The 27,008-nt window shown below is 32.3% G+C and overlaps 2 protein-coding genes across 2 annotated transcripts; both read right to left on the bottom strand.

Annotated features, from left to right (window-relative positions):
• Nucleotides 1-5,689: 5,689 nt before the first annotated feature.
• On the bottom strand, nt 5,690-6,244 carry LOC122282395 (ATP-dependent DNA helicase PIF4-like). The gene has a single exon (XM_043094347.1). The coding sequence runs from the start codon at nt 6,242-6,244 to the stop codon at nt 5,690-5,692; it is 555 nt and encodes a 184-aa protein (XP_042950281.1).
• Nucleotides 6,245-25,172: 18,928 nt separating this feature from the next.
• On the bottom strand, nt 25,173-26,118 carry LOC122280698 (protein BOBBER 1-like). The gene has a single exon (XM_043091679.1). The coding sequence runs from the start codon at nt 26,055-26,057 to the stop codon at nt 25,173-25,175; it is 885 nt and encodes a 294-aa protein (XP_042947613.1). The 5' UTR covers nt 26,058-26,118.
• Nucleotides 26,119-27,008: the final 890 nt, after the last annotated feature.

Raw genomic sequence — 27,008 nt, 5'->3', positions numbered from 1 at the left:
TACCATTAAAAGAAATGATAAACACATGATAAAATATTAGGTCAAAGAAACATGCAAAGTACGTTTACCTAGTTGAATTAAACAATTGTTTTGTAAACATAATATATTTTTTACAAAACTTGTAAAAATAGTTGATGTCATATATAGTTTAGAAAACATTGTTTCAACTACTAAAAATTAACTATTACGATCAGTACTTTAACAAGATGATTGAGTTTGCATCATCAACATGATGGTAAATGCTAATGCATGGTTAATATTTTTATTATTATTACTATTTATTATTATAATTATCATATGAATAAAAACTTCATTAATTTTATCTATTTATTAATCAATTTATGTCAAATCGTTGATGAAAATAAATGATGAAAGTCATGCGGTATTCCTATCCTATGGTTCTATTTTATGTAATATGATAAATGATGAAAGTCATGTGGTATTCCTATTCTACGGTTCTATTTTATGTAATCGTAGATTTTGATGCAGAATAAGACGTTGAACCAGAGGGATCGGCTCTGCCGGTGGAGTGACTCGTGGTCAGTTGTTAACTATGGAATTTATTTCTCCTTTTGCCTATATATTTGAGCTTTGTATTATATTTTGCTAGATAACTATATAACCGTTTTGATAATCGTGGTTCTGCTTATAAAATTTTGGTACTTATGATCACTAAGTTGTTCAACCAAAAACGGTAGCATTTTCTTGTTTAGTTGTGACGGTAACGGTGCCGGTGGTGGCTGGGGTTTTGACCTCAAAGGAGACGATTGGTTTCTTTTATATTGCTAACTCTTAGGCTCTCTTTCTTTCTCTCCGCGTCACTTATATTTTCTTCTTCTTTTTCTTTTTATTTTTAAAATTTTATAACTACTCTTTTAATTTTATTTATTTATTTTTCTTAGGCTCTGCGCCTGCAGTGGTTTTAATTGCACTACAAGCAAAAATTATGGAAAATGTCAGAGGAAATTGAGGAATCCAGCATGTTTTGTAATTTTTTAAATAAATTATTTATTAAATAAATAAATCTAAGATTTATATAAAAATTAATTTTTAATTTTTTAAAAAAGAATGCAAACTAAGAAATACATCAAGAGTTGTAATTATTTTATTTTATTTAATCCAGAATAATTCAACTGTTATCACAACTAATTTAACTTAATTTTCCTAATAATATCATTATTTTCATTAGAAAAAAAAATCTCAAGCCTGATAAAAGCATAGATAATTTAATATATTAAATTAAAAAAATCTATGATATTTATAACTTTTAAATCTAATATCTATGTAATATAATTGATATAAAATATAGATATTTTGGTTGCAAAGATAATTAAAAGTTAATATAATTATTAATAACATTAATCGTGTTATGAACAAAGGGATAAATATGTCAATATGCGGAGCATTTACGTAAACGTGGGTGTCGGATGATATGTTTAAAAGTTTAAAACCACGTGGAGTGGGATGGCATTTATCAGTAACTTCCGTGGAACCTAATGAAGCCCAGCCCTCCCTTTCTCTCTAAAGTCTAAACGGCTCCGTTTTGGCCATAGCTTTTTCCTCTTGCGCTCCGTTCGCTGCTGCTTCTTCTTTTTTTTGTTTTTTTTTTTTTTCAGTTTCATCTTTCTTCATCTGTAAATCTGGTTGTGCCACAGCCCTCCTCCTCCTTTTTCATCTGATAATAGCTTGCATTTTAATATCTATGATCTTGTTACTCTTTTGCTGCAAATCCGAGTCTTCTCTTCTCCTCTCTTGCATTATTTTTCATACATTTTACCCTTCACTGTAGGTTTGTCCATGAGCAGCCTCCATGCTTGCCACTCTCTCTCCGTCGCTCCCTTAGTATTTCGGTTTCAAGCTTGTGAAAAAATCTCTTGCATTTCTATTTTTTTTTTCCATGATCTACCCATGCTCTTTTTTGTATTAAATTTTTTTTATCTTCTCTGTTTTTCAGTTATGCTGAGCAACTGGGCGACATGGTTGTGGCTCAAAGTGGAGAACGCATAGGAGATGGAGTGGAGTAGTTGCCGCTTGAAGGAACTCACTTGGGGCGGCTTTAGTTGCGACGTGGGGTGGGTTAATGGATTTAATGGAAAATAAGAAAAAGTTAACGAAAAACGAGAAAAATATACTGCAGCAGTTAAATAGATACTTATTATAATAATAAAATAGATATCTATATACTAAGTGAAAGTAATGTGCAATGTTTGCTTAGTTTATATTTAATTTTTTGGTTAAGAATTAGTTTTTAATTAATAAAGATATAATATTTTTGGTTAATTAAATAACTAATGATGTCATGTTTATGTAATTGATAAATAATTACACGTTATGATATATTAAAAAAGAAGAGTATTAATAGAATCTATAGCATGATCCTATAAATAAACATTGCTTATAGTTTTATGAAAACTGTTTGAAATAATTTTGATTATAAGATGACGATCCAGTATTTTCCTCATTTTGTACTGTTTCAATAGAGAGGACATTAAACTGTCTATATTTTTTCTCCTTCAATTTCTTTGGATCTACATAAATTTGAATCTTCTAAATTTTTTTTGATAATTTCTCCGCAACGCTTTTAACATATGGTCGATTTTCCTACAAAATAAATTTTGAATATGTTTACATAATTAATAAAAAACCCAATTATTTTTTAATTAACTCATTATAATCAAACTTAAGTTTTGAAGAAAAATTTAAGAGATACCTCTCCAGCATGTTCTATCTATTCAACTACTGAACAACCAAGTATATGTTTTGCTACTTCACCAAACATAGTAGCATATAACTTTCCAGTATTATCGTCTAGTTTAACATATGCCATAGCACTTTAAATGCGTTAAATATATTAATTTTAATTTGAATAGTGTTAAATTCTAAATTAAATCAGACATTAATTTTAAATGAAAATTGTAAGATACATACCATGGTTTGCAGACCCCTTGACTTTTGTAATATATACAAACGAAGCTTTCATTGTATTTATATCCAATTCCTTTATTACAATGCATGACATGTAATAAAATATTTGGGCAAAGTCAATCATATTTATCTTCGCATTTATCCAAATTTTGCTTTTTACATTAAATCATAATCAATTTTTAGAATGAATGTTTGTGTAAATATTTTAATTTATTACTAATAAAATAATTTTTACCGCCATGGGTTGTAAACCCTTAATCAACTCTGCAATATCGCAATTCTTCACAATTTCCCGAATACCAACAGATGACAGTGGTGCATATGGGTATGTCAAGAATCTTGTAATGATACTTTTAATTATCAAATCATTATTCTCCGCCCTTAAAATTTAGAAAAGAAGAATAATGTGAAGAAATAAAATATACAAGTAAATTACATAAATCACATAATTAAGTCTAATATAAATGTATTAATATGTAATTATTAATTTACGAGAATTACCATTGCTTTATTGGAGCTGCCTCATGAAAAAGAGAATTGATTATAAAGGTACTTGATGGAAGTGATGACAGAGACAATCCTTTGTTGAAATTGAGATCAATATTAGTGCAAGTATATACAGTATGGAAAAAAATATAAGCTGTTTTATTATTATAAATACCGTTATATGATCCAACATATATTTTTGTTTCAAGTATTATTGGCTTATCTTCAATAATATTTGATATTTTCTGACATTCGTCTTGGACAAATCGACCCCACATAGTCAAACATATGGGGTTCAAGCTACAAAATTGAAATAATTAAAAGAATTAATAAAATATTCTTAAATTAATATTGGAATTCAATTTTAAAAGAAATGAGAACTTATAAGAATTTTTTACCTTTCATCAATAACATATATATCTTGGATTGTTGCTAGTCCAAATACTGTCGTTACCTCTTTAGTTAGCTTAATTTTGATTGCAACAACTAAAATATCTAAATATTTAAATACGAAATATTAATTTATTGATACTTAATTGATAATAAAATTTAAATTAAATTACATATTTCTCCAATCAACCATCTATAAGCTTCTAAGTTCTTGAATGAGACGAACTCATATTTCGGTGCATCTATTTGCTCTTCGTTATGTGGAACATCTTCTATTATTGTTTTTGAGTTCAGAGTCCATTGATATTTATATTCTCCAATTTTGTACTTTGGATCCACTAGTTTGACATATGCATTGATGATATAATACAACTGTAAAATTTTTAAAGTATCGTCCTAGGGGTTAATATCAGTTCTAAACATTGCTACATGTACTCGATTTCCTAGTACCAACAATAAAAATAATTGTGATTAATAGTGTATTATATAAAATTATGAGGATTATTTTACTATACTAATTTTTTTAAATAATTTATGTATTAAAAAAAAATATGTTGTGAAAAGATAAATAAATAAATGTAACGTAATTAATTTTTTTATATAATATGATAGAATTTAAGAACCTCTAATTTCAAAGGATATTTAAAATTGGAAATATAATATATGCTAACAAATATCATACCTCGTGATCAATTAATGTCAAATTTTGGTACTTCACTGTTGTGCGTTGACTTATTCACTTAGGTGATTTCTTCGCAACAATCATCTTAATCGTCTAGTTTTTTGTATTTGAAGTAATATCCTTTATTGATATATACACCGTCTACATTTTTTTCCTTTTTAGATACAAAAATATCAGATGTATAAGTACGTATAATAGATCTTAATTTAAATTCATAAACTACTAAAACAATTGACGAAGACATTTAATTAAATGATTGAATATTAGACATATAGAGAAAAATATTATAATACACAATAAATCGAAACTATACAATTAAATCTAGTTACCTGCATAACATTAATTCAAACATGATAATGTAAGTAATTATGTAAACACAATATTTTTTGTGCAATTCTTTTCACGTTGTTCGGTGGACACTGGTCGTATTAGAATCCTCAAGGCAGATGCTGTCTTTGCCCTCGATAAATCCACATATAATTGACCATGTGAAAAAACTAGCTGAGATAAATAAATCTCAACATAATCCAATGTCTGCCCTTATGACTTATTTATTGTCATTGCGAAACTTAATCTTATAGGGAACTGAGTTTGTTTGGATGAAAAACCACTATTTTCATCAATATTTGGTAAGAATGGTATCCTTGGAATAAACACTATTTTCCCAATATGGTGTCCAACTGCAATTTCTGCATCTATGACATTTCAATCAAAAGCTCGACAAATCAAACGGGTTCTATTGCATAGCCCTTCTGAAGGATTAATGTTTCTAAGCATCATAATGGGACAATTTTTCTTGAATAATAATTTATGAGGTGGAAGTCTGTTTGGGGTTAGAGTATTTAAGAAATCTTCTATAACTGATTGTTCAAATGCATTTATGGTCTCATCGAAACTGTAATATCACTAAATTTCACCTGGGAACTTATGAATCAACAATGCATTTATTTTGTCAACATAACCGTTCTTTGATGTTAATATGGCCCAATTCATTATAGTTGAAATATTTATTGAATATTCATGAATATTGTGGAAAACATCTTCTATCAAATGATCTAAAAAAGTGTTGTCATCATTATAGGGAACAAGCATTCTATTTGGAATTTTTATGGTTTCATCAACTGTGGTTGGCGGCATTTCATTGTCTATTTCTAAAAAATAATCTGAAAAAATTGGATCCAGTTTTGAGCGCATATTTTCAGTTAATCAGAACTTGGTTAATGTAGGCCATAAATACGAATAAACCAAACTGGAATTAACTTGTTCTTGTTTTGTTCCTTTACGAACCACGGGTAAAACCTGTCGAAAATCTCCACTGAAAACAACAACCTTCCCACCGAATGTTACATTTGAATCATTGATATCTCGTAGCATTTTATCCAATGCTTCTATGTGTTGTTTTCTCATCATTGGAGCCTCATCCCAAATTATTAATTTTGCTGCATGTAGTAGGTTTGCCAGTGCACTTTGTTTGCTGACACAGCACGTGCTTCTTTCGTCAGTATCAAGTGGAAGTTTAAAACGTGAGTATGTTGTTCGACCTCCTAGAACAATAGATGCAGCAATACCTGATGAAGCAGTTGCAAGTGCTATTAATTTTCTTGATCGTACTGTTGTGAGAAGTGCTTTGTACAGGGATGTTTTCCCTATCCCACCTGTGCCATCCACAAAGAATGCAGCATTTTGGTTTGCAAATACTTTTTCCATTACTGCATTATAGACATGTTGTTGTTCATTATTAAGAGATTGTGATGCGGCCATATCCTCTTCTGGAATTTCAACAGCCAATTTATCATCGATTTCTCTAGATTGAAATTATTCTTCATCGAAGCAAATTTCATCATCAAGAAGATGGTAGAAATTAATGTCTTTCCCCATTGATTCAATTGTAAAAGAGATTGACCTCAATACTTGGGTTCTTACATTTGATATAGAATCTTCTGTTGATTTGAAATCAACTGGCATATCTTGCTCAAAACATTCACAAAGCTCTCTCAGATTGGTTGGATTACAATAAACCAATATTGTTGCAAATAACTGTCTCAAACTGGATGGCATTTGATATAGAGATGCTTCGTTTAAACAATCTTCTAAGCTACTGTCTCTCTGTAGCAACCCATGCATTGTTGCTGCTTTGTGAAATATTGGGGCCATAACACCATCAACTGTCCTAAGATCTTCAAACGACAAAGGTACTCTTACATGGTTTAGCAATATCCGCAGATAATACCTCTCACCTTCAAATGGATTTGCTGTAACAATACAACCTATAAGGGGGGTTTTTTTTTTGGGTCCAATCTTTATTTTGTTGGCTCCAAACATAATATTTTGGAAATTCTTTATACAATAATCTCTTTACATTCTCGTCTGCTCGATTTAATGCAAATAACTCTATTAACATCGATTTTTTAAAACGATCTAAGTTGACAACATTGATTAGATCGTCATTTGCTCGGAAAGTAACTGGGTATTGATCCTCCAGATGTAAATGTAAACTATACATTGCTGGGTACATTTCATTAGGAATAAAGCCATATATCCTCCACATAACTTCAGGGGGAGCAATCTATCAGGCTGATTAGAATTGTTGGATTTCATCAACTTGTTGATTGTTTTGTTCAGAAATCAATTGACAGCAACATGGTCATGTTCTTTATAAATGTATATATAAAGATATTTGACTGCTTTTATCGTAAAACAAATCAAGACATTAATGTGACAGTCAAATGTTGCAAGCATATATGGATTATATGGAACAACCCAATGATTATCTAAATTTTGGCCTCTGACTTTGACAGTTATTCCATTGTTTGAACGCATATATATTGGGAAGCAATCATTTCCAACGATTGTAGCAGATGCGTAATTCTTAGGATAATTACTTTTGCAACAACCATTTTTTTTTCCATGCAAACATTTGATGGGTTCAAGACTCCACATGGTCCATGCATCATATGCTCTACAACAGCGTTATGCAAGTGCAAGTTTATATTTTTATCAGGTATCTCTACTAATACGATCTCGTCAAAAGATTCAGGCGCATAGACCTTCTAATCCTTCTGTAAGATAATTAAAAAGTGCGCATGTGGAAAACCTCTCTTTTGATGCTCAATAACGTAAACATATACTGAGACTTTACCAAATATTTTCCTCTTTAATAATTGATCCTTTAATTCTTATAATTTTGCGCGAAAGACTCGAGTAACCAAATCAGGTTGATTCTGACTCTTCTCATGCAGAGTTCATTTGTAATTTCTTCCCAGTTTGGATTGCACGTCATTGTTAAGAAAATGTCTGATTTGCCACAGAACTGAACTAAATCCATTGTTTCCATATATCTTTTTCTCATGTCTCTTGGACCTCCAATAAATGATGAAGGCAGTATAATCCATTTTCCAACATTAGAAGCGTTTGTTTCCCCAAGCATAATTGTATCAATAATGCCTTGATATAACTTTGATCGAATATGTTGTTGCTTCTTCATAAAATAATCTAATCTTGACGTCTCAATTTTAACATACATATCTACTACAAATTGTTGCAATAGTCGACCATAAAGTAGCAAAATTGATCTAACATTTTCTCTGATTTACAATTTGTAGCAATAATATTCACGGCATGAAACAACTGGATCCTTCCTTTTTCTGTTTAATGCTACAAAAGTTGAATGTGAATGAAACGTCACTGAGTTGAACGTACATACTAAATGAAATTTTTGAATATTAATACTGCAATCTAATCTTGTTGTTCTCTTGCAAGTAATTTTTCTGTAGTAACTGATTGTTGAGGATTTATTGATCGGTTTGTTTCATTATATGTAGATCTGTTTTCTCAACTAACCCTTTCAATCCCTTGATGCCAACCAACATCGCCAAATGGAAACAACAACAGATATTGTAATGGACCATAACACCCAAAATAGTATTGAACTATATAATTTCCACCAAAATAGGTAAAGACAAAAATGTCACGTCCTCTTTGTTGATCTTCATCATCATTTTCTACCTATATTGCTACAACTTGTGAAGATGTGAAGGGTATTGAATACACGTTGATCTAGGCTAGCATCTGATCTTATATGAATTATTCGAATTTTCAAATATGGAAAATCACCAAGAGAGCGAAAAAAATAGAATACGGATTGATGCGAAGAATATCGATGAGTTGAGCTACAATTGATGGATCCATTATGTTTGAATCAGAAATGTGATTTTCTAATTCATGTTCTGTATCATAGAAATACAACTAGAAATAAGAAGGACGACCATTTGAAGGAAGCAAATCATTAATATAGTGATTGATCTATCCCTGAGTTCTGAAAGTATAGATTCCTCTATTTCTCCTGCAAAGATCTTTATCAAATTTCACTCCAAATGATGTAAAAGCGAACTTGTGACTATAAGTTTGAATGTATGTCCTAAAATGTGTAGATTTATCTGTGTTGGAGGTAAACAATGTATAAAGCTGATCAGGAATATCATTTGTGACTAAAGAAATTGTTCCATCAGCATAGCAGAAGCCAGTTGTTTCATGGTGGAATCGCTTTGCTTTACAATATATGGAGCTGGGTGCTAATGGCAGAGAATATGTTTCAAATGGCACTACCTTCAACAATTGTCTAAATCCGATAGAACCGTGATGCGACTGGCTTATTTGGTTAAAAAATGAAAATAAAGCAACATACGCAAGCTCTTCATGTTGTTTGAATTATCTGAGTACGGACATTACTAGTACAGTAGCAAGATTTGATGATTGAATTAAAAGAACTAACTAATTTTATATTTTTTTTTACCCCTACATGGTGTCGGCATATTTGTATCATAGCTCGACTTCTCTTGAACGACATATGGATCCTATTTGTATAATATATTTTGAAATCTCAGAAGAAAAAATAGAATGATGGTTGAATAAGAAATATCGAAAAATGATTAAAGGAGAACCTGCTGGATAAAGAGTTGATTATAAGATTTCGAGACATTGTTTATGGATGAATTTGTCTCTGAATTAATGACACAGACTTCAACACCAAGAAGAACACATACTTAACGAGACGAATCATTTTCAACGATATCAATATGAACATCAGAATTCTACTGTCTCTTTGATACTCTTTGAACAAGACTAAAGTCTTGAATTTCATCTGTATATTGGACATCATTGTTTGAATATCAAGCAATCGATGTAGTCATTTGATCACCAACAGATGTATTGAAATCATTTATACGAATCGAATTCATTTTGGATGCTTTTTTATTAGCATATCTTTCTATTTGTTTTCTATAGATCTCTCTATTTTTCTCTTCTGGTAAATCTCTATACATGATTCTTTTTGCAAGTTGTTTTCCATGATCTTAAAAAAATAGTTTACAAACTTAAATTTTACAGAAATTTATATTTTTGTTTGTAATTTTTTTAAAATTATTTACAGAATCTTACTACTTCTCATTATATTAATGAAGGAAGTGATTGTTTCAACTGTTGGATACTGTTCTACACAAGCAAAGATAGAAGAAATAAATAACAATTATTTCTTACGCTCAATTAAAAAAATAATCAAATGATAATATACTATGAAATTGGAATCTAACAAAAGCATATTTCAATATCACATACAAAAATGTTTTAGAAACTATTTGTCAAACTTAATTTCCTATTCCAAGCAACTATCAACTATTTCTCGACTAATTTTTTATTTGGATGTTATGATTTTTTTAGTTTTTTATTGTTAATTTTTAGAGAAAAATGAATGATTTGAGTCTTGAGAAAATAAATCAATTAATGTGACATATTATTTGTATCAATCGATTTTTTATTATACCTAGATCATTTAAATTTACAATTTTTTTTAATTTTTAATTAGATCATTTAAAATTTTGAGACAGGAGAGAGTTATTGTAACAAAAAGAATGCGAAACTTTTAGAGAGAGAGAGAGTGTGTGTGTGTGTGAAACTTGATTGAATGTTTAAAATTTTAGAGAGAGAGAGAGAGGATTTCCTGGTTGAAACTCATGGACAAGGAGGATGTTTTTCATACTCTTGTTTGGGAATGATTAAGTGACTCTCATATGGTTGGAAAATATTGGTAGAACAAGGATTCTAATTTTTTATTTTTTTTTTAACATATGGTTTAAAGATGGCTTCTAGTTGTTCATCTTATATTATGAGTTTATGATTTTTGTAGTTAGAACAGTTTAGCAATGGGTTATATTATGTTGAGGTTAATTTTTTTTTTTTAAGAAATTTTATTCTCTTGATCAGTATGAAAGTAGTAAAATAGAATATGATGAGGAAAGAAAAGTTAAATATTTTTCTATTTTTATGTTATTTTATTTTATACCAAAAATTGAAAAGTTCTTTTATTGAGAATTCTGTATGGTACTTTTGTTCAAGAAAATACAGCACAAAAGTAATTTTCACTGTATGGTTTGGGGTTGATGATGATTTGAGGTTCTATTTTTTTTTTTTGCATGTCATCATTTTTTTTCCTTTAGTTAATTTGATTTTTTGGTTTGATTCTTGCAAGGAATCTGCACTTTTTGGTGGGGAATATGAGCTTTTTGATTTGGAGTTGATGGTGCTTTGAGGTTTGTATGTCTTTCAGATTTGTCTTTTTCACTTTGGATTTGTATATTTTCTTATTAATTCTGTTTTTTGGATTTATATATATTTTTATTAATATATTTAGCTGAGTTTGTATATTGTTGGGTTTCCCTTTCAGATTTAAAAAAAAAAATAGATAGCTTTAATTCTTTTTTCTTGTGAAATGTTTATGATTGTCATTTTTATTTATTTTGGTTTGCCTTTGAATTTATTTTACGCTGCCCATGTTTTAAATTTACATATAATGTCATATTTTGTGAGAGCGTATAATAAAAAGATAAAGTCTATTTCAACATCCCCTTGTTATCACTTTTTCAGTAAGAAATGTTATTTTTATCTATAACATACATAAAAGATAGTCAACATAGAAAATAATTCTTATTCTCAAAAGCAAAAATCTCAATAAACTAATTGAGTTGCAGAATAAAACTTATGAGGCGTGCTAGGTACAGTCCGGGTTTGCAGTCCCTGCACACCCCACGTGTTGTCGTTTTGTCCATATCAACTGAACCAAATTGCGAAATTAACCTCCTTCCAAATGACCAAAATCAATTGATTTTTCTGCATTTTAGAGAGCTACGAAATTCGAAAAGCTTTTTGCCGCTGTGTTTGCGCGAGCCAAATTTTATTGTCACCTCCATCATCGGCGTGGGCTCATCTCCTCCACCACTGGTGCAACATTGTACTCAACTCCACCAACACCCAGCCAGTAACTTTGAGAAAAAAGACCTCTGTGTCCCCCAGCGAATAAGAGATTTATCTGCATTGGGTTGCTGTAAATTATCTGCTACACCACCACGACAACTAGGTAGTTGTTCTCTGGTGTCACTCTTTATTATTATTATTATTTTTTTATGATGGTGGAAATCTAGACCATTCACACACCATCCCCCATTTACCTGTTTTCAGTTTCGTGTTTACTCTTACATCATCTCCCTCAGAAACGTGAACGACATCGAGAACCTCTAGTAGTTGCAGGTATACATGTTTATTTAATTTGGTTTGAAATAATCCCCATATGTTTGATAATTATTTGATTAGTAATGAGGGATTATTAAAGAGAAAAAATGAGACATAGAGAAGATGTTTGAATAAAGATTTCAGTGATAATTTCCATTGCCATCGGTGCTGCATGGTCTGGGTCAAAAGGTTTAGAAGACAAATACTGAACCACTTTTCTCTTTTCTCAATAAAGGAAAAGACACAAAACCTCTATATACATTTTCGTTTCCTCCAGAATATTATGAGAGATTAATATGAGTGAAATAGTAGAGAAATCCGGGTGCCAAGGTAGCTTGATGGAGCTCCAAACAAGACTGCTGAATGCAAGGCTACTAATAATCCTTTTTTTTTTTTGGCCATGAGCTTTTTTTTCACTTTTTCCCACTGTACAAGCCGAGATATTAATCATTCCATGTTATATTTGGCTTGGAGGTGAATTTTTCAATCACTATACATGATTAAAGAAGTATAAGGCTTGTCAAATTAATTTATGATCTTGAATTAGCTGAATGTTTACATAGAGGTAGGTCCATTTTGGTGGATAAGTCGATGGAGAAAGGGGAAGAAAACACAAGACCTACCAGCAGTGCTAAAAGGCCTACCAACACTACTGCATTCACTCAAGTATGCTTTTCCCATCCAAAAGCCATGTTATTTGTGTGATTTATAATTTGATAATAAATCATTATTCGATTTTATTTCAGGAAATACCAAGGCCATTTTACCCAGATTGGTCAGCATATAGTTACATACATGGTTACTATAGGATGATGCCGCCTACATATTTCCCACAGTTTGCTCCTCGTTCAAATGCCGATCCTTATCTATGGCGAAATGAGGTGATAAACTTTATGACCAGAAAGTTTCTATGTTTAAATCCACTTTGTGAAGGGCTAAATTTTTTATTTTTTATTGTAAATTGCAGCAGCCAACGGAAGTATCGTTTAGACCACCAATTCCCTACCCTTATGCTCCTCCAATTCTTTATCCAGGATGTTCAAGTAATCCTAACAGAACCCATCATCTCGTCTACTAGGCAATCATTGTTTTCTTCTGAAAGCAGTACTTATCAAGATAGCTCAAATGTGAGAGACAAGTTCATTGAACAACAATAGGTATAAAATAAATTGAACTATGCTCATGTACATATTAAATAACAAAACTTTGAGTATTGATATGTGTTATGGTATAATCCAGGAGGCTAATAGTTCTATGGTTGAGGAAGTACCATCGATGGTTGAGGAAGTACCGGTTGAAGAAGTACCATCAAGCAGTCATGGAAATGATGATGATAGTGTTATAGAGCCAAAGCCGGGGATGTCATTTAAAATTGAGCATGAGCTTATAGACTACTATAAGCAATATGGAAAATAGACTGGGTTTGGCGTAATGACCCAAAGAAGTAAAAGGGAAGACGATGAGAGTGTTAGATATTTAACACTTGGTTGTACTCGTGGTGGTAAGGCAAGGAATTGTACTTCGAGTGTTTCAAAACCACGTCCGACAATGAAGACAGATTGTAAGGTGAAGGTTAATGCAATTTTACTTGATGGGGTGTTGCGTATAACTACAGTTGAGAATGCACACAATCACAGGTTAAGTCCACGAAAGGCAAGGTTCTTTAGATGTAATCGAGCTATTGACGATTATGTAAAGATGCAACTAGATGTCAACGACGAGGCAGACATTAGTATGGCTAAAAGTTTCAACTCATTGATTGTCGAGGTAGGTGGATACGATAATCTTCCATTTGTTGAGAAGGATGCGCGGAATTATATTGACAAGGCCTGACACCTTAGGCTTGGTAAAGGAGGTGCTTATGCACTTCATGGATATTTTGAGAGAATACAGTATAAGAATGATGGGTTTTATTCCTTAATGGATTTAGATGACGATGGAAGACTAAAGAATGTCTTTTGGGCTGATGCACGTATCAGAGCAGCATATGGGTATTTTGGGGAATATTGTGACATTTGATACAATATACCTAACAAATCGATATGGCATGTCATTCACTCCTTTTGTCGATGTTAACCATCATGTACAATCAACTCTTTTTGGAGCCGGTTTGATTTCCAACGAAGATATTGATACATTTGTTTGGTTATTTGAGACTTGGTTGAAATGTATGGATGAGAAGGCTCTAAACACTATTATCACTAACTAAGACAAGGCCATGAAAAATGCCATAGAAATAGTCTGTCTGAAAACCCGACACCGGTATTGTTTATGGTACATAATGCAAAAACTACCAGAGAAATTGGGTTCCCATTCTAATATAATGATGGGTTGAAGTATGCATTGCACAAATGTGTTTATGATTGCCAAAATTCTAATGAGTTTGAGAAGTCGTGGGAGGAGATGGTTAATATGTACAATTTGCATGAGAATGCATGGCTTCAAAGTCTATATAGTGAGAGAATGCATTGGGTTCCTGTATATCTAAAAGATACATTTTGGGTTGGAATGAGCATCCCTCAGAGGAGTGAGAGCATAAATACATTTTTTGATGGTTTTGTGCATTCGGAGACCACGTTAAAAGAGTTCGTTGATCAATTTGACAATGCATTAAAAGAGTTCGTTGATTAATTTGACAATGCACTGAGGAAGAGAGGAGAGGCAGAGATGGCAGCGGACTTCCACTCTTTCAACTACAATATCCCATGTATAACCCATTTACCTGTGAAGAAGCAATTTCAAGATTTGTATACTAATTCAAAATTTAAGGAGGTACAATCTGATGTAATGAGGATTATTTATGCTTATTGTATTCTTATCAAGACAGAAGGGGCAATTTCAACATATGAAGTTAATGACCTGTTGCAAGTTGAAGGGTCCATTAAAAGAGTTACATATATGGCATACTTTAATGGAGAGGAGTGTGAAACAAAGTGCATGTGTGGACTCTTTTAGATGAGAGTCATTTTATGTAGGCACATTTTTGTTATTTTCTCATTAAAGGATGTCCGGTCGGTGCCTTCAAAGTACATTATGGACAGGTGGAGGAAGGACATTAAGTGTAGATGTGCTCTCATTCGAAGCAGTTATGATGATTTGAGTGGTAAACCATCTGCTACAAGGTATGCTAATTTGGTTAAGTTATGCATCGAAGTCGCCACAAATGCTTGCGAGGATGATGATAATTCAGTGGATATGACACAGAAGTAAAAGACAATGAATTCGATTTACACAAAAAGCAAGGCGCCACCTATACTTGCGAATACTAGTACTGAGGTTGGGGATATTGAAATGGGAAGTTCGAAAAAAGTATTAAGTTCTCGCATTGTTAGAGGTAAAGGGAGGTCTCCATCGAAGAGGAGGGCACCAGCAATAGAGAAGGTTAAAAAAAAAAAAGCCACAAACTATGTGTACGGTTCCAAGAAAAAGAGGAAAAATGTATTTAATTTCTTTGAAATTTCTTATACATTGTTGTTAATTAAATCTATTTAAATTAATTATGTATTGTTGAATTGTAGGCAAGTAAACTTCCGGATGAGGTCTTGAGTGGCGCTAGAGCCATAGATGATGTCTTGAACTTGAGTGGCATTGCGGCAACCACAGATGAGGTGATGAACATGAATGGCGTTGCGGGAACCACAGATGTGGTCTTGAATATGAGTGGTATCGCGGAAACCACAGATGAGGTCTTGAACATGAGTGGTGTTGCGGGAACCACAGATGAGGTGATGAACATGAGTGGTATTGTGGGAACCACATATGAGATCTTGAACATGAGTTGCGTTGTAGCAACAATAGATGATGTCTTACTTCCTGGCAAACAACAAAGTGTCCTTATAAATGTATGCAGTATTATATATATATAATTGTTTAATTGACTTTGAAGAGTTTTATTTCTAATTTTTATGTATATTTTATTTTATTTGGTTACAGGTGGATCTTCAACATCATACATCTCTTGACAATTGATGGTTGCTATTGGCATTTTATCCAGCATTTTGTGAACTTCGTATTGTGGTTGTTGTTGGCATTGTGATCAGCATGAGTGGCATTGCAGTCGTTGTTTGTATTTGATATTCATTAGTATTTGTCATTTTTTGTGGTCTCAAATGAATTTGTGGATGCGTGTTTGTGTATTTGACACTGAATTTATAAAGTACATAAGCAATGTACTTGTTTTGATGGTTTAATGAAGAAGGACAAATGTATTTAATTTTAAAAGAACTCAGTCTTGCCCGTTGCATCCTGGAAGTTTGTTTGGTTATTAGGTCGCTAGAAGTGTTAGATAGTACAAATTAAATACTTACTATTACAGGAACAAATTTGTTAGAAAATATATTATATTGAAAGGATGATAAGTCTGGTACAGTTGGAAAAATAAAATGTGTATTACAAATTTGATAAGACTGCATCAAAATGCAAAATGTTTACAAGTCACCAGTCTAGCTAAACTGGAACACTAACAAACTTAACAACATACAAAAAGTCCCTAACACAAATTTAATCTTCTATTGATCTTGATTGTAGCAAAATACATGAGATTAGTATAGAAAGTCTCCAATACACGCATAGTAGCATGCGTGCATGACTAATCTCTATAACTTGACTTTGAAGCTCTTTCCGTTCATTCAGAAGATCCAACACTTTTTTTTGGATGTCCTCCTTGACTTTATGGGTCTCTTCCTTTGCTTTATGGATCTCTTCTAAAGCATGTTGGACTTCATTCTCTCTCCTAGTGACTTCAACCTCTCTCTTTTCGAGTTCATCATCTTTTTGTTGGAATTCACTTTTGGGCCGGGCAAGTGGACTTCCATTCCCTTCTACAAAATCTGCCCATATAAAGTAGTTGCAATATGGATTTCCCAGCAACAATCAACAGTTGTAAAAATCAACCATTGAAAATTGTAGGAATTAAAAAGTATACAAAAGTTGTAAGTGATGGAGACTTTGAGATGTGCAATTGATCCACATAAGCATATTGGGGCATTTTTTCGATCACCCAAAGAAGATGATGAATGGGATTGAGATATGACCTCCTTATCCAATATTAGTTACAAGACTGCAAACCATACAACCAATGCTACAAAATCTGCCCAACCAAACAACCAAGACTACAAAATCTGCCCAACCAACCAACCAACCATCGACATACCATCAACATGAAACATAAATGAAATCATAAACTTTTATATAAAATCTATGCAACCATCAACGTCATGCTCAACACAAGGCCTAAATCCAGGAAATTAAAACTTAAAATGTAAAGAAAAGGTAAAATAGGATCCAGTTTTACATGCATTGGCTCATTTAAAACTCCAACTTCAACATGTGCCCAGGACCTTGTTTAACCTTTTCTACATCTTAAGGCATACTAAAGAGATGCCTTAATTAAAGATGTACATAATTTAAATTGCTCAGCTAGAAGACCTTAGAAAGCATACCGAGATAAAACTTAGAAGATCATAAAAAGAATTGCAAACGTCAAAATGGTTAGCTTTCAGTAACAAGAAAAAAAGAAGTAAAACAATGCATCAAAAGGCAATAGAAATAAAACAGTGGATGTAAACATTCTTTGAGAAAGAAGTAAGAGTAGACTCACCAAGATCATATTTGCAACTCCAAAACAGCCACTTCGTAGAACACTTAAATACAAATGAGACATAGTAACCAACCAAGAACCTCAACATAATAAGTTTTACAACTTCCTAACTTTTTATGTAAATTTTTTAGTATAAACAACATCCAAAAAATAGTAAAACAATATAGAGACACAATTGCAATAAAAGGAAATTCAAGTAGCACACTTAAGTATGATAGACTCACCAAGATCATATTTGCAACTCCAAAACAACCACTTTGTAGACCACTTAAATACAAATGAGATATAATAACCAGCCAAGAACCTCAACACAATAAGTTATAAAACTTCCTAACTTTTTATGTAAGTTTTTTAGTATAAACAACATCCAAAAAATAGTAAAACAGTATAGAGGCACAATTGCAATAAAAGGGAATTCAAGTAGCAACACTTAAGTACCTTAAGTTTCAGAACCCAGACAGATATTGAAAACAACTTCATTATTAAAAATAAAAAATAAAAATACACACACAAACAGTGCCTCAAATTTCATAACCCAACAAATATTGCATTAAAAGAAAAAATGCAAAAAATCCCTCAAATTTTAGAACCCAACACAGATAGTGCATTTTTATCGTCAATAGGAAAATACAAAAAACTTCAAGAATATAAACCGTCGCTTTCAGTACCTTGAGAGCACAAACCTCTGTTCACCAATAATCCCGACAAGAACACAACTCGTCTGTTGGAAGGGGGACGATTGCACAAAGGAGATGAAGTTAGGGCTCACTAGGACGGGGAGGGACAAAGCTCAGTAAGGGGATAGAGCTCAGGAGGTTGCGAGGAAGGGAACGATTCTTGGAAGGAAGGGAGTAACAAAGATGCGTTGGGGATTGGGATGAAGGGGGTAACAAAGATCGTGCGTTGGGGACGGGGGTAATAAAGATGGAGATGAGGATGAAGGGGAAAAGTTTTTGTCTAGGGAGAAAGGGATGAGAGCTTATCCGTTTTGTCTATTTAGCCTTAAATGAAACGACTTATTTCATCCACGTCAGGCGTGCGCGGCTAGGCCCCGGTTTGAGGATTGCTTTTAGACTTTTCCAAAACTTATATTGATTTACAATATTTCAATTTTCTGCATATTAATTTTTTACGTCTTTATTAATCATGTGATGCTATTAAATATTTATTATGCAGGAGCATTTACCATATATTGAGAATATTGCAGCACAAGCGTCAAAAAAATATTAGATGATTTAACTTGCTGCAAACCCAGACAAGTTCAACCAACAACACAAAAACTTCAATATAGTCTCGATTAGTCCCCCATAACATGGCCCAGAGCTATTATGATGATGAAAAAAAAAAAACACATTTTGAATTGATATTTTTATTAAACTTTAATTAAGTTTGTCCTAAACTTTATGTTGAATTCTAAAAGAATGTTTTTCTATTTTGATATGTGCAAACATATAATTACTATACTCCACTTAACTATTGTTATAAAAAAAAATGGTAGAATTAAGATTTTCTTCCCTATATATTAAAATTTTTATCAGGATTAATTCCATGTACATGAGCTCACACATGTAAATCAAATGTAAAAGATCAGGTAGAAAACATTTTGATAACAGTATCACTGGTGCCATCAACTACTACGTATTATAGAGCTCGTAAAGTTCTCAGTCGTAAATTTATGTTACTTCTAGAGACCACTAAAACAAAGTGGTGGTAAGAGTTGCGGCAAATGGGAACTATTGAAGATTATGATTTGCCATCTAAGGTTGATTCATGTACACATTGTCTTCAGTCTTATTTTTTTCTCTACCATATGCAACATATACTATATGCAATATTATTTTCTCTGTATAGGTAAAATGTTAAATAAATTTTAATAATGATGTTTTTTTGTTGACTATAATTTTATTTTAATGTATAGTTTGCTGTAATTTTAATGAATTTTAAAAATATAGACATAAAAATTTTACAAATATTTAGATTGTTGGATCATGAATATATTAAAGTTTATAGTTGTGTAAAATTGAAACTAAAATAATCATTTCTTTGGGATGAATACAATAATAATCATTAAAATTAGATTCTAGCTTGCAAATAATAATTATTGAAAATATAAATAAAATTATTTTTCTAATATTGAAAAGATATAAAAACAAGTGTGTTAAAATTCATGATAATTAAAATAAAAATGTATTTATTTGAAGAGATTTTGCATTCGTTTCCTTGTATATCTTATATAGATATTAGAGGTTGCAACCAGTTTGATGAGTTGGCCCTCAAATTTGCTAACATTAACTGGATCAAGACTCGAATTTCACGTGTTATAAAGATATTTGAGGAATCACGGTCTAAAATAAGAAGTCTTAAACAGATTAATGAGAGAACTTCATTGATTTTCAAAAAGGGTCTGGGTGGTGATATGGATGATTTTGGTGAACTAAAGGAGTATTTTGATAGTGTTGATAAGAGAGACTCAGCAAATCAGTTATTCTGCTGAAGCTTATACAAACGATCAAAACTATTTGGTGCCAGAAAGTTCTCTTCCATTCTATCTAGGGATGCTTGAATGAGGCGGTGGGCCATTAAGAAAAAATAATAATATTATATGAAATTTGAGTAATAGGTACCAACTAAACAGGTGTAAAGCTTCAAATTTTTCATTTTCAATGGGTAATTTATTCTTTACAGTTTGCATGATGGTGATGTCTTGGTAGGGATATTTTTTCCAAATCGGTTTTACACCCATATAAATTCCTCTCCTTTTCAATTCTAATTCTCTGTGATGCCCTGAACTTCCACATACGAATACATGGAAATCGAAGTGTAGGGATGATGATAACACGGGTCACGCATCCCATCACCAAGTGTCAAGTGCGTGTACATTCAACAAGTGTACAATAAAATCACGCATCGGATAATAAAAGTCTTACAACTAAGTATCAGAATTTTTTATTTAAATACAAATTCGTTTAAATCACACATAATAAAATATTACAAGTCTCAACATTGTTTCAAATCTAAATTACAAGACATAAAAACTAGTAGAGATAATTTTTAACATAAAACAACTCCAAGTCAATACTCTGGTGGAACCACCTCCCTTGCTCAACCTCTGCATCAAAATCTACGGTATCAAAATGGTGTCGAAGGTAAGTAATAATCCAAACACCACAAGATAAAAATATATTACACTCAACGATATGCATGAAAGGATGTCAAATGCACATGTCCCAAAATCCACATTTTTTCCACACATGCCAAAATTCCATTTTGGCCCAAAACATATCTTTTAAAACAAGTCATTGCCATTATCCCAGATAATAACCTAAACCAAAAAAACTACTATTTTTTCAGAAAATAGATCACAATATCATCTTACAAAACCTCGCCATTTTCCTAAAAAATGGCCCATATCCAATATCCAAAAACCAGTTCCAAATTAATGCATGCACCATGATCTCCCTTAAGGATCATCCGCACGCTCTGACTCCTATGCCACACCACAGATAACGACCACGCATGTGACATCTAAACGAGCGATACATAGTCTCGCGCCCAGCACGTACCTGGACTAGGCATCCTCTAGTCTCCATCAGAGCTGAGGGACCAGGGAGTCAACACGACAGCGTTACCGTATCATGCGATCCGGTCGTCGCCTAGGGACAATTCAGAGAATGTCACTCAATATTATTTACTCCCGAGTGACCAGAAGAGTTTCACCGAGATAATACATCATCCTGGCTTGGGGTTGTGATACACACACACCCAAAAATCTATTTACACTTGAAAATCCAGTTTTTAATATTCAACACATGTATATGCATGCACTGTGTAATGAAAATGACATGACATAAAATATCCAATAATTCTCAACATCAACAATAAACAAACAGCTCCATCCTCAAATCCAACCGATCCCCGACTCCTCAGACTTAGTCCAAAATAACCAATCAGTCATAAATTTATTGTAAAAGTAATAATATATTTAAATCTAAAATGAAGTTTGAAAAATACTTATAGTGCTATATAATAATTTTTGAAGGATCAACGAATTGAAAATGGGGAAGAAAAGTAACGTAACAGTGTAAAAACATTGTGACCGTGGGTTGTAAAATATCCACTTTTGAATGGGGACAAATCAAGACTTGAAATTAATAGGAAATGGCTTAGAGGTGTTTATGAAACTAATAGAAGTGAAGGTTGACTGTGGGTGGTCGCGAAAACTGCGGTAGAAGGCCAAAAAGCCCAAAACGGAAAGTGAGGTCGCGGGGGCTAGCCCAAAACGGATCGGAGCTGGAAATTGGTAGTTTAGGACGGCAAGAGGTTAGTGATGAAGCTATGAAGAGATGGTAGCTGGAGGTGGAACGACGGCGGCAGAACGACTAAAAAATCTTGCAGATTGGTAGGGCTAACGGCGACACGGATGGAGGTGAAATTTGGTGGGGATAATCACCAGTCGGAGGGGAAGAAATCTGGGTGGGTGGTGAAGGTCATGGCGCCGGTGAACGGTGGCTCTGGGCAGCTGAAGAAAACAGCAAAAATGAAGGAGAGAGACACACGCATGGCGAGAGAAACATCAGAGGAAAAAGAGAAGAAAAAAGAAAGAAAAAGAGAAAAGAAAGGGAAATGAGAGAAAGAAAAAGAGAAAAAGAAAAGATAGGGAAAACAAATGAGGTCCAATCCGCACCTTTGGGGTCCAGAAACTGATCCGACAAAAACAACTTTAAAGGCTATAAATCGAATAAAATAATTTAAACACCACATCTAGCTAAAATATAATAAATAACTAGTAATTACTAACAACAAAATTTTAAATCCAAAAACAAACTAAAATAAATTAAATAGCAATTTAAACTCAAAACAATAACTAATATTAAGAAAGCTCTACAAAATAAATTTCACAACTAAATAAATCCAATTAAAATACAATAATTTAAAATAAAAGAATCAATATTTTAATTAAATTAAAATATTCATTCAATAAAAACATACGTAAAAAGGGATATCACATTCTCTTTCCTCTCTCTCTCTCTCTCTCTCTCTCTTTCTCTCTCTCTCAATCAACTTCATCTTTAGTCTAGATCTCTCTCTTTGTCCCTCTATTTCAATGGTCTCAACGGCAGATTGCATTTCTTTCTCTTAACCCATTTCTGGCCCTCCATTTTTCATCTTGAGGAGGAGCTAAGAAGCATAGTAAAAACCCTAACTTATTTTACACATTTTTCTTTCTCTCCCGCTTGGAAGCTCTCTATTTTTTTTTCTTTGTTTTTGCAAACAACATCAGATCTTCATTTAGATCTTTTAGTTTTCATTTTATTTTTTAGATCCTAGAGCTTTTTATGTTAAACATGGGTTTGCATGTTTTGAGTTTTGTCTTTGGTTTTTTTTTTTTTTTTTTTCACATTTTTCGTTTGATCGACTGGATTTTTTTGGTTCTCATTTCATTTTTCTAAAGTATATAATTTTTTTGGTTGTTTGATGGGGTTATTTTTATTTTTATTTTTATTTTTTTAATTTTTTGTTTTTGTGGATTTGCATGTTGTGAGTTTTGTGTGTTTGGGTTCTTTTATCTTTATATCCTAAAGTAATAATTTGATAAGTCTTGAAATGTTGATCAGCACATGGACTGGGCAGAAACACAGCAATACATATGCTGCTGATTAAGAATATAATCTGTTGAGAGCATGAATAAATAAGTATTCAAGTAGCTGAGTTTTGAGCCAAATTCCAAACATCAAATTCTAATTTGCAAATAATATTGTTGATAATAGTACTATTTTCATGGTTCTACAATCTATCACTATAGGATGGACCATTTCTCTAGGTACTTTCTGACTTTTTATTACCTCAGCTTTTTAGCCTAATTTTCTGATTATTTCTGTTACATTTTTCTTCTTATTATTGCTTGACTATAGGGATTAGGTTTAATTTGTTCTTGAGTTTTTTATAAGTTTTTTAATAACTTCTATGGATCTCTAAGTTTTATGATATTAGTTTCTTCATTTATTAGAAATATGAACAAATATGTGTAATGCATAGACGGACTATATATAATATAAACACACAAAAAGTAGTAAGACTGACCTTTTTAATATACCTTCAAACCTTTGCACCACTGCACTATTTCACCACACCTGATTTGAGAGAGAAAGAGCACAAATAAACATGAACAAATATATGTAATGCATAGATAGACTTATACTATAAACACACAAAAGAAAGTTCGACTCACTTTTCAATCTTCCTTGAAACCGTAGCACCAATGCACTGAAAGTAATAGAAGGTATCAGTCACTTTTCAAATGTTAGCACCACTGCACTAAAAGTAATAGAAAGGTTTTCTTAAACCTCATTCAATGCCTCTTGGGTTCCTACGAAATATGTCTCTTGGTATTCAAACTTTGAATATAACTATTGTACTGCTTGGCCATTTGGCTGCCTCATCAAGTGATTGAAAATTATTAATTTCTTCCTGCCTACACACACAGACATAAAAAGTAACTTATTATAAATTATAAGTTATACTGTATATTATAAAAACTTATTATAAATTTCTATTACATGTGATTAAAATCTGTCTTCACATATTTATAACTTATATTTTCTCTCTGGTTGTAGCTTGCATTCCAATGCATGGACAATATTCAAAAATTCAATAGCTAGCACACGTACAAAAGGGGAAAAATAAGAGCAAATGGGACTATAATATACATATTTATTCAGTCATCTTGATAAACTAATAATCACATAAGAATTTTCAAAAAAATAAAATAAGATAATCACATAAGAATATGTTATACATGATCCCATTAAAATTTAAAATAAGAATAAGAAACTTAAAATCTACCTCTGATATATCTTCTAAACAATTACATTATTTACTGAAAAAAATCAAGTCTTGCTAGAGAAAAATATATACCAAAACTTTTAATTATGAAAGACTTGATCTAGTACTACATGATAGTTGGCCAATTAGGCAGATAAGAAAAATAAGATTTAATCGGAATAGAAAAAAGATCTATCCATCATCCATTTTCTTATCATCTTCTCATCATCCCATTATGTGGTATTAAATAATAGATTCAAAAGTAAAATACAATAAATTAATTTCAATCATCTAATGCAACATGATTATAGAATGATGAGAAAATGATGAAAATTGAGATAATGATCACTAGCATTAGCCGAAATAATCGTTTGAATAGAGTTGTACAATTAATATTGATTTTAAAAAAACAAAGATGTGAAAAAGAAAAAAAGAAAAAAAAAAAAAGATGAACAAATAAACTTTAATAATTACAAAGATTGAGAAGATTGAGGTGTAACATTCAAGATCAAGTCCATTTGTGTTGGGGAGCTAAAGATTTGCAGAATTGAAAGCTAGCTTTTTTTCTTTATTGTGAAGAAGTATCATCCAACGAAAAATCTTACCAAAAAAAAAAAAAAAAAGAGCAAAATTATCGATCTTCACGATGACATGATGAATTCATCATTCATGCATGCTGCATGGACAAGTAGTACTATAGATGAAAGATTATCTAAATTTCGTTCCCGAGAAGTTCATGTTTGGATTCTGAGCCATGAATTGCTTTAGCAACTCTTGCTTTTGAATCTCATCGCTCGATGGACGGCCCATCTGCTTCTGCCTCTGATCAAACATCATCTTCTCGATAGCAGAACGACTTTCGGAGTCCAACTCAGACAACTTGCTCGGCTCTGGTTCGACTTTCTGTGTATCGATTTCCGGACCACTCTTCAACAAAGACTTCCACCAGTCAATCTGATCTCTCTTGCTCATGAGAACAGATATCGACTTCTGATCCTCCAAACTCCAGAAGCAATCGTCAGCTTTCACCGGCTTGTACAGCTCCCCATCGATGATTGGAGGTTGACCTTTAAGCCCAATCTTCAAAGAATTATTCTTTATTTCGCACAAAACAAGGCTGGATTTCGTTCCATGAGCGACTGGTACATTAATGGTGACATCTTGTAGGGACTGACCCCATGAATAATTCTCCATGTCGAGGCCGTTGCCATTATTTGGAACAAGCTTCTTCTCCTTCTCCTTCTCCTTTTGTGCTTGTTCTTTCTCAGTCGCCATCTTTGCAGAAGCCTTGGCTAGTTTCAAACGCTTCTTCTGATCAGCCTCTTGTGCCTTCATCTTTTCCTTGATCGAACGAACCGACGACATGATTTCTTTCTCAGCAGAATCGTTCTTGAACAAATCTGACTTCTGGGAGACAAAGTTGAAAGCAGATTTCAAGAACCCTAGAGGGTTTGATGGATTGAGAACCGCATTGAAAGAGAACGAATTAGAAGAGTGGTGTTGATCATGGGGTTGATCTTCTTGGTAATCCAAAGGGATGGCCATAACTGAAACTCTTATTGGACTTGGTTTTTTATGGTACGTTCTGTGCATGGGTTTCCAATATATATAGAGGCCGCCGGAAGGAGCAATGACAGTTCTTTTCAATATATATATATATATATAGAGAGAGAGAGAGAGAGAGAGAGAGAGAGAGAGAGAGAGAGAGAGGATTTGGAAGTCTAGGCTTTTTATTCGTATTTTTCACCTAAAAATGTTTTAGAATAATTGGTAACATAACTTGAAGCGATTGGTCCAAGTGATAAAGGCATTGGAGTGCGATGTAATGGATCGGAGTTTACTCTGCATGGTGGGTCCGAAAAGCCCTGCATTAGAGAGGTCTCTAACATTTAAAAAAAAAAAAAAGAATAATTGGAAACATATTCAAATATTCTATATAAATATATAATAAATAAAAAGTGTTCACACTATATATATTCCAAATTTACAAATAATATAAAACATGCTCAATTCTCATTTTCAATCCTGTGATTATAATTATGTCCAAATCTGACATTAAATAATAATATTTGCATTTATTGATTCATGATCATGTAAAGATTTTGGTTTATTACTCTTTGGGGTCATGATCTGTATTTTCAATCCATCAATTTTATTACGCATCATGCACAATTAATTTATATCATACCAAAAATCTAAGTAATTGAATTTGATAAGATTGTACTGTGTTTTTAAAAGAAGTGTTACAATTATAAATAAATTCTATAAAAATAAACTCACAAACTGACCTGATAGTTTCATATGATACATTAATTAGATCTATTTTATAATAAAAATAACTTTATAATTTAACCTATCATGACATCAACCCACAACAATTTTTTGAGTTACTTTTGTGCATGGAATCTCTTTTGTAACTAAAACATATCACATTTTTTAATACAGAGACGCTTCTAGCCGGTCCGACTGCTTTTAGTATAGAAACAGCCCTCCACTAATTATATGCCACATCAGACATTACACATAAAAAATACAAGATACACC

Source organism: Carya illinoinensis, chromosome 11 (assembly GCF_018687715.1).
Source record: "Carya illinoinensis cultivar Pawnee chromosome 11, C.illinoinensisPawnee_v1, whole genome shotgun sequence".
NCBI classification, from domain to species: Eukaryota; Viridiplantae; Streptophyta; class Magnoliopsida; order Fagales; family Juglandaceae; genus Carya; species Carya illinoinensis.
Note: the sequence above shows the minus strand (reverse complement) of the source record. Positions and strands in the feature narration are given on the sequence as shown.

Coding starts and splice junctions, on each gene's coding strand:
- LOC122280698 (XM_043091679.1), bottom strand. CDS start 26,057: ATGCACAGAACGTACCATAAAAAACCAAGTCCAATAAGAGTTTCAGTT.
- LOC122282395 (XM_043094347.1), bottom strand. CDS start 6,244: ATGGCCGCATCACAATCTCTTAATAATGAACAACAACATGTCTATAAT.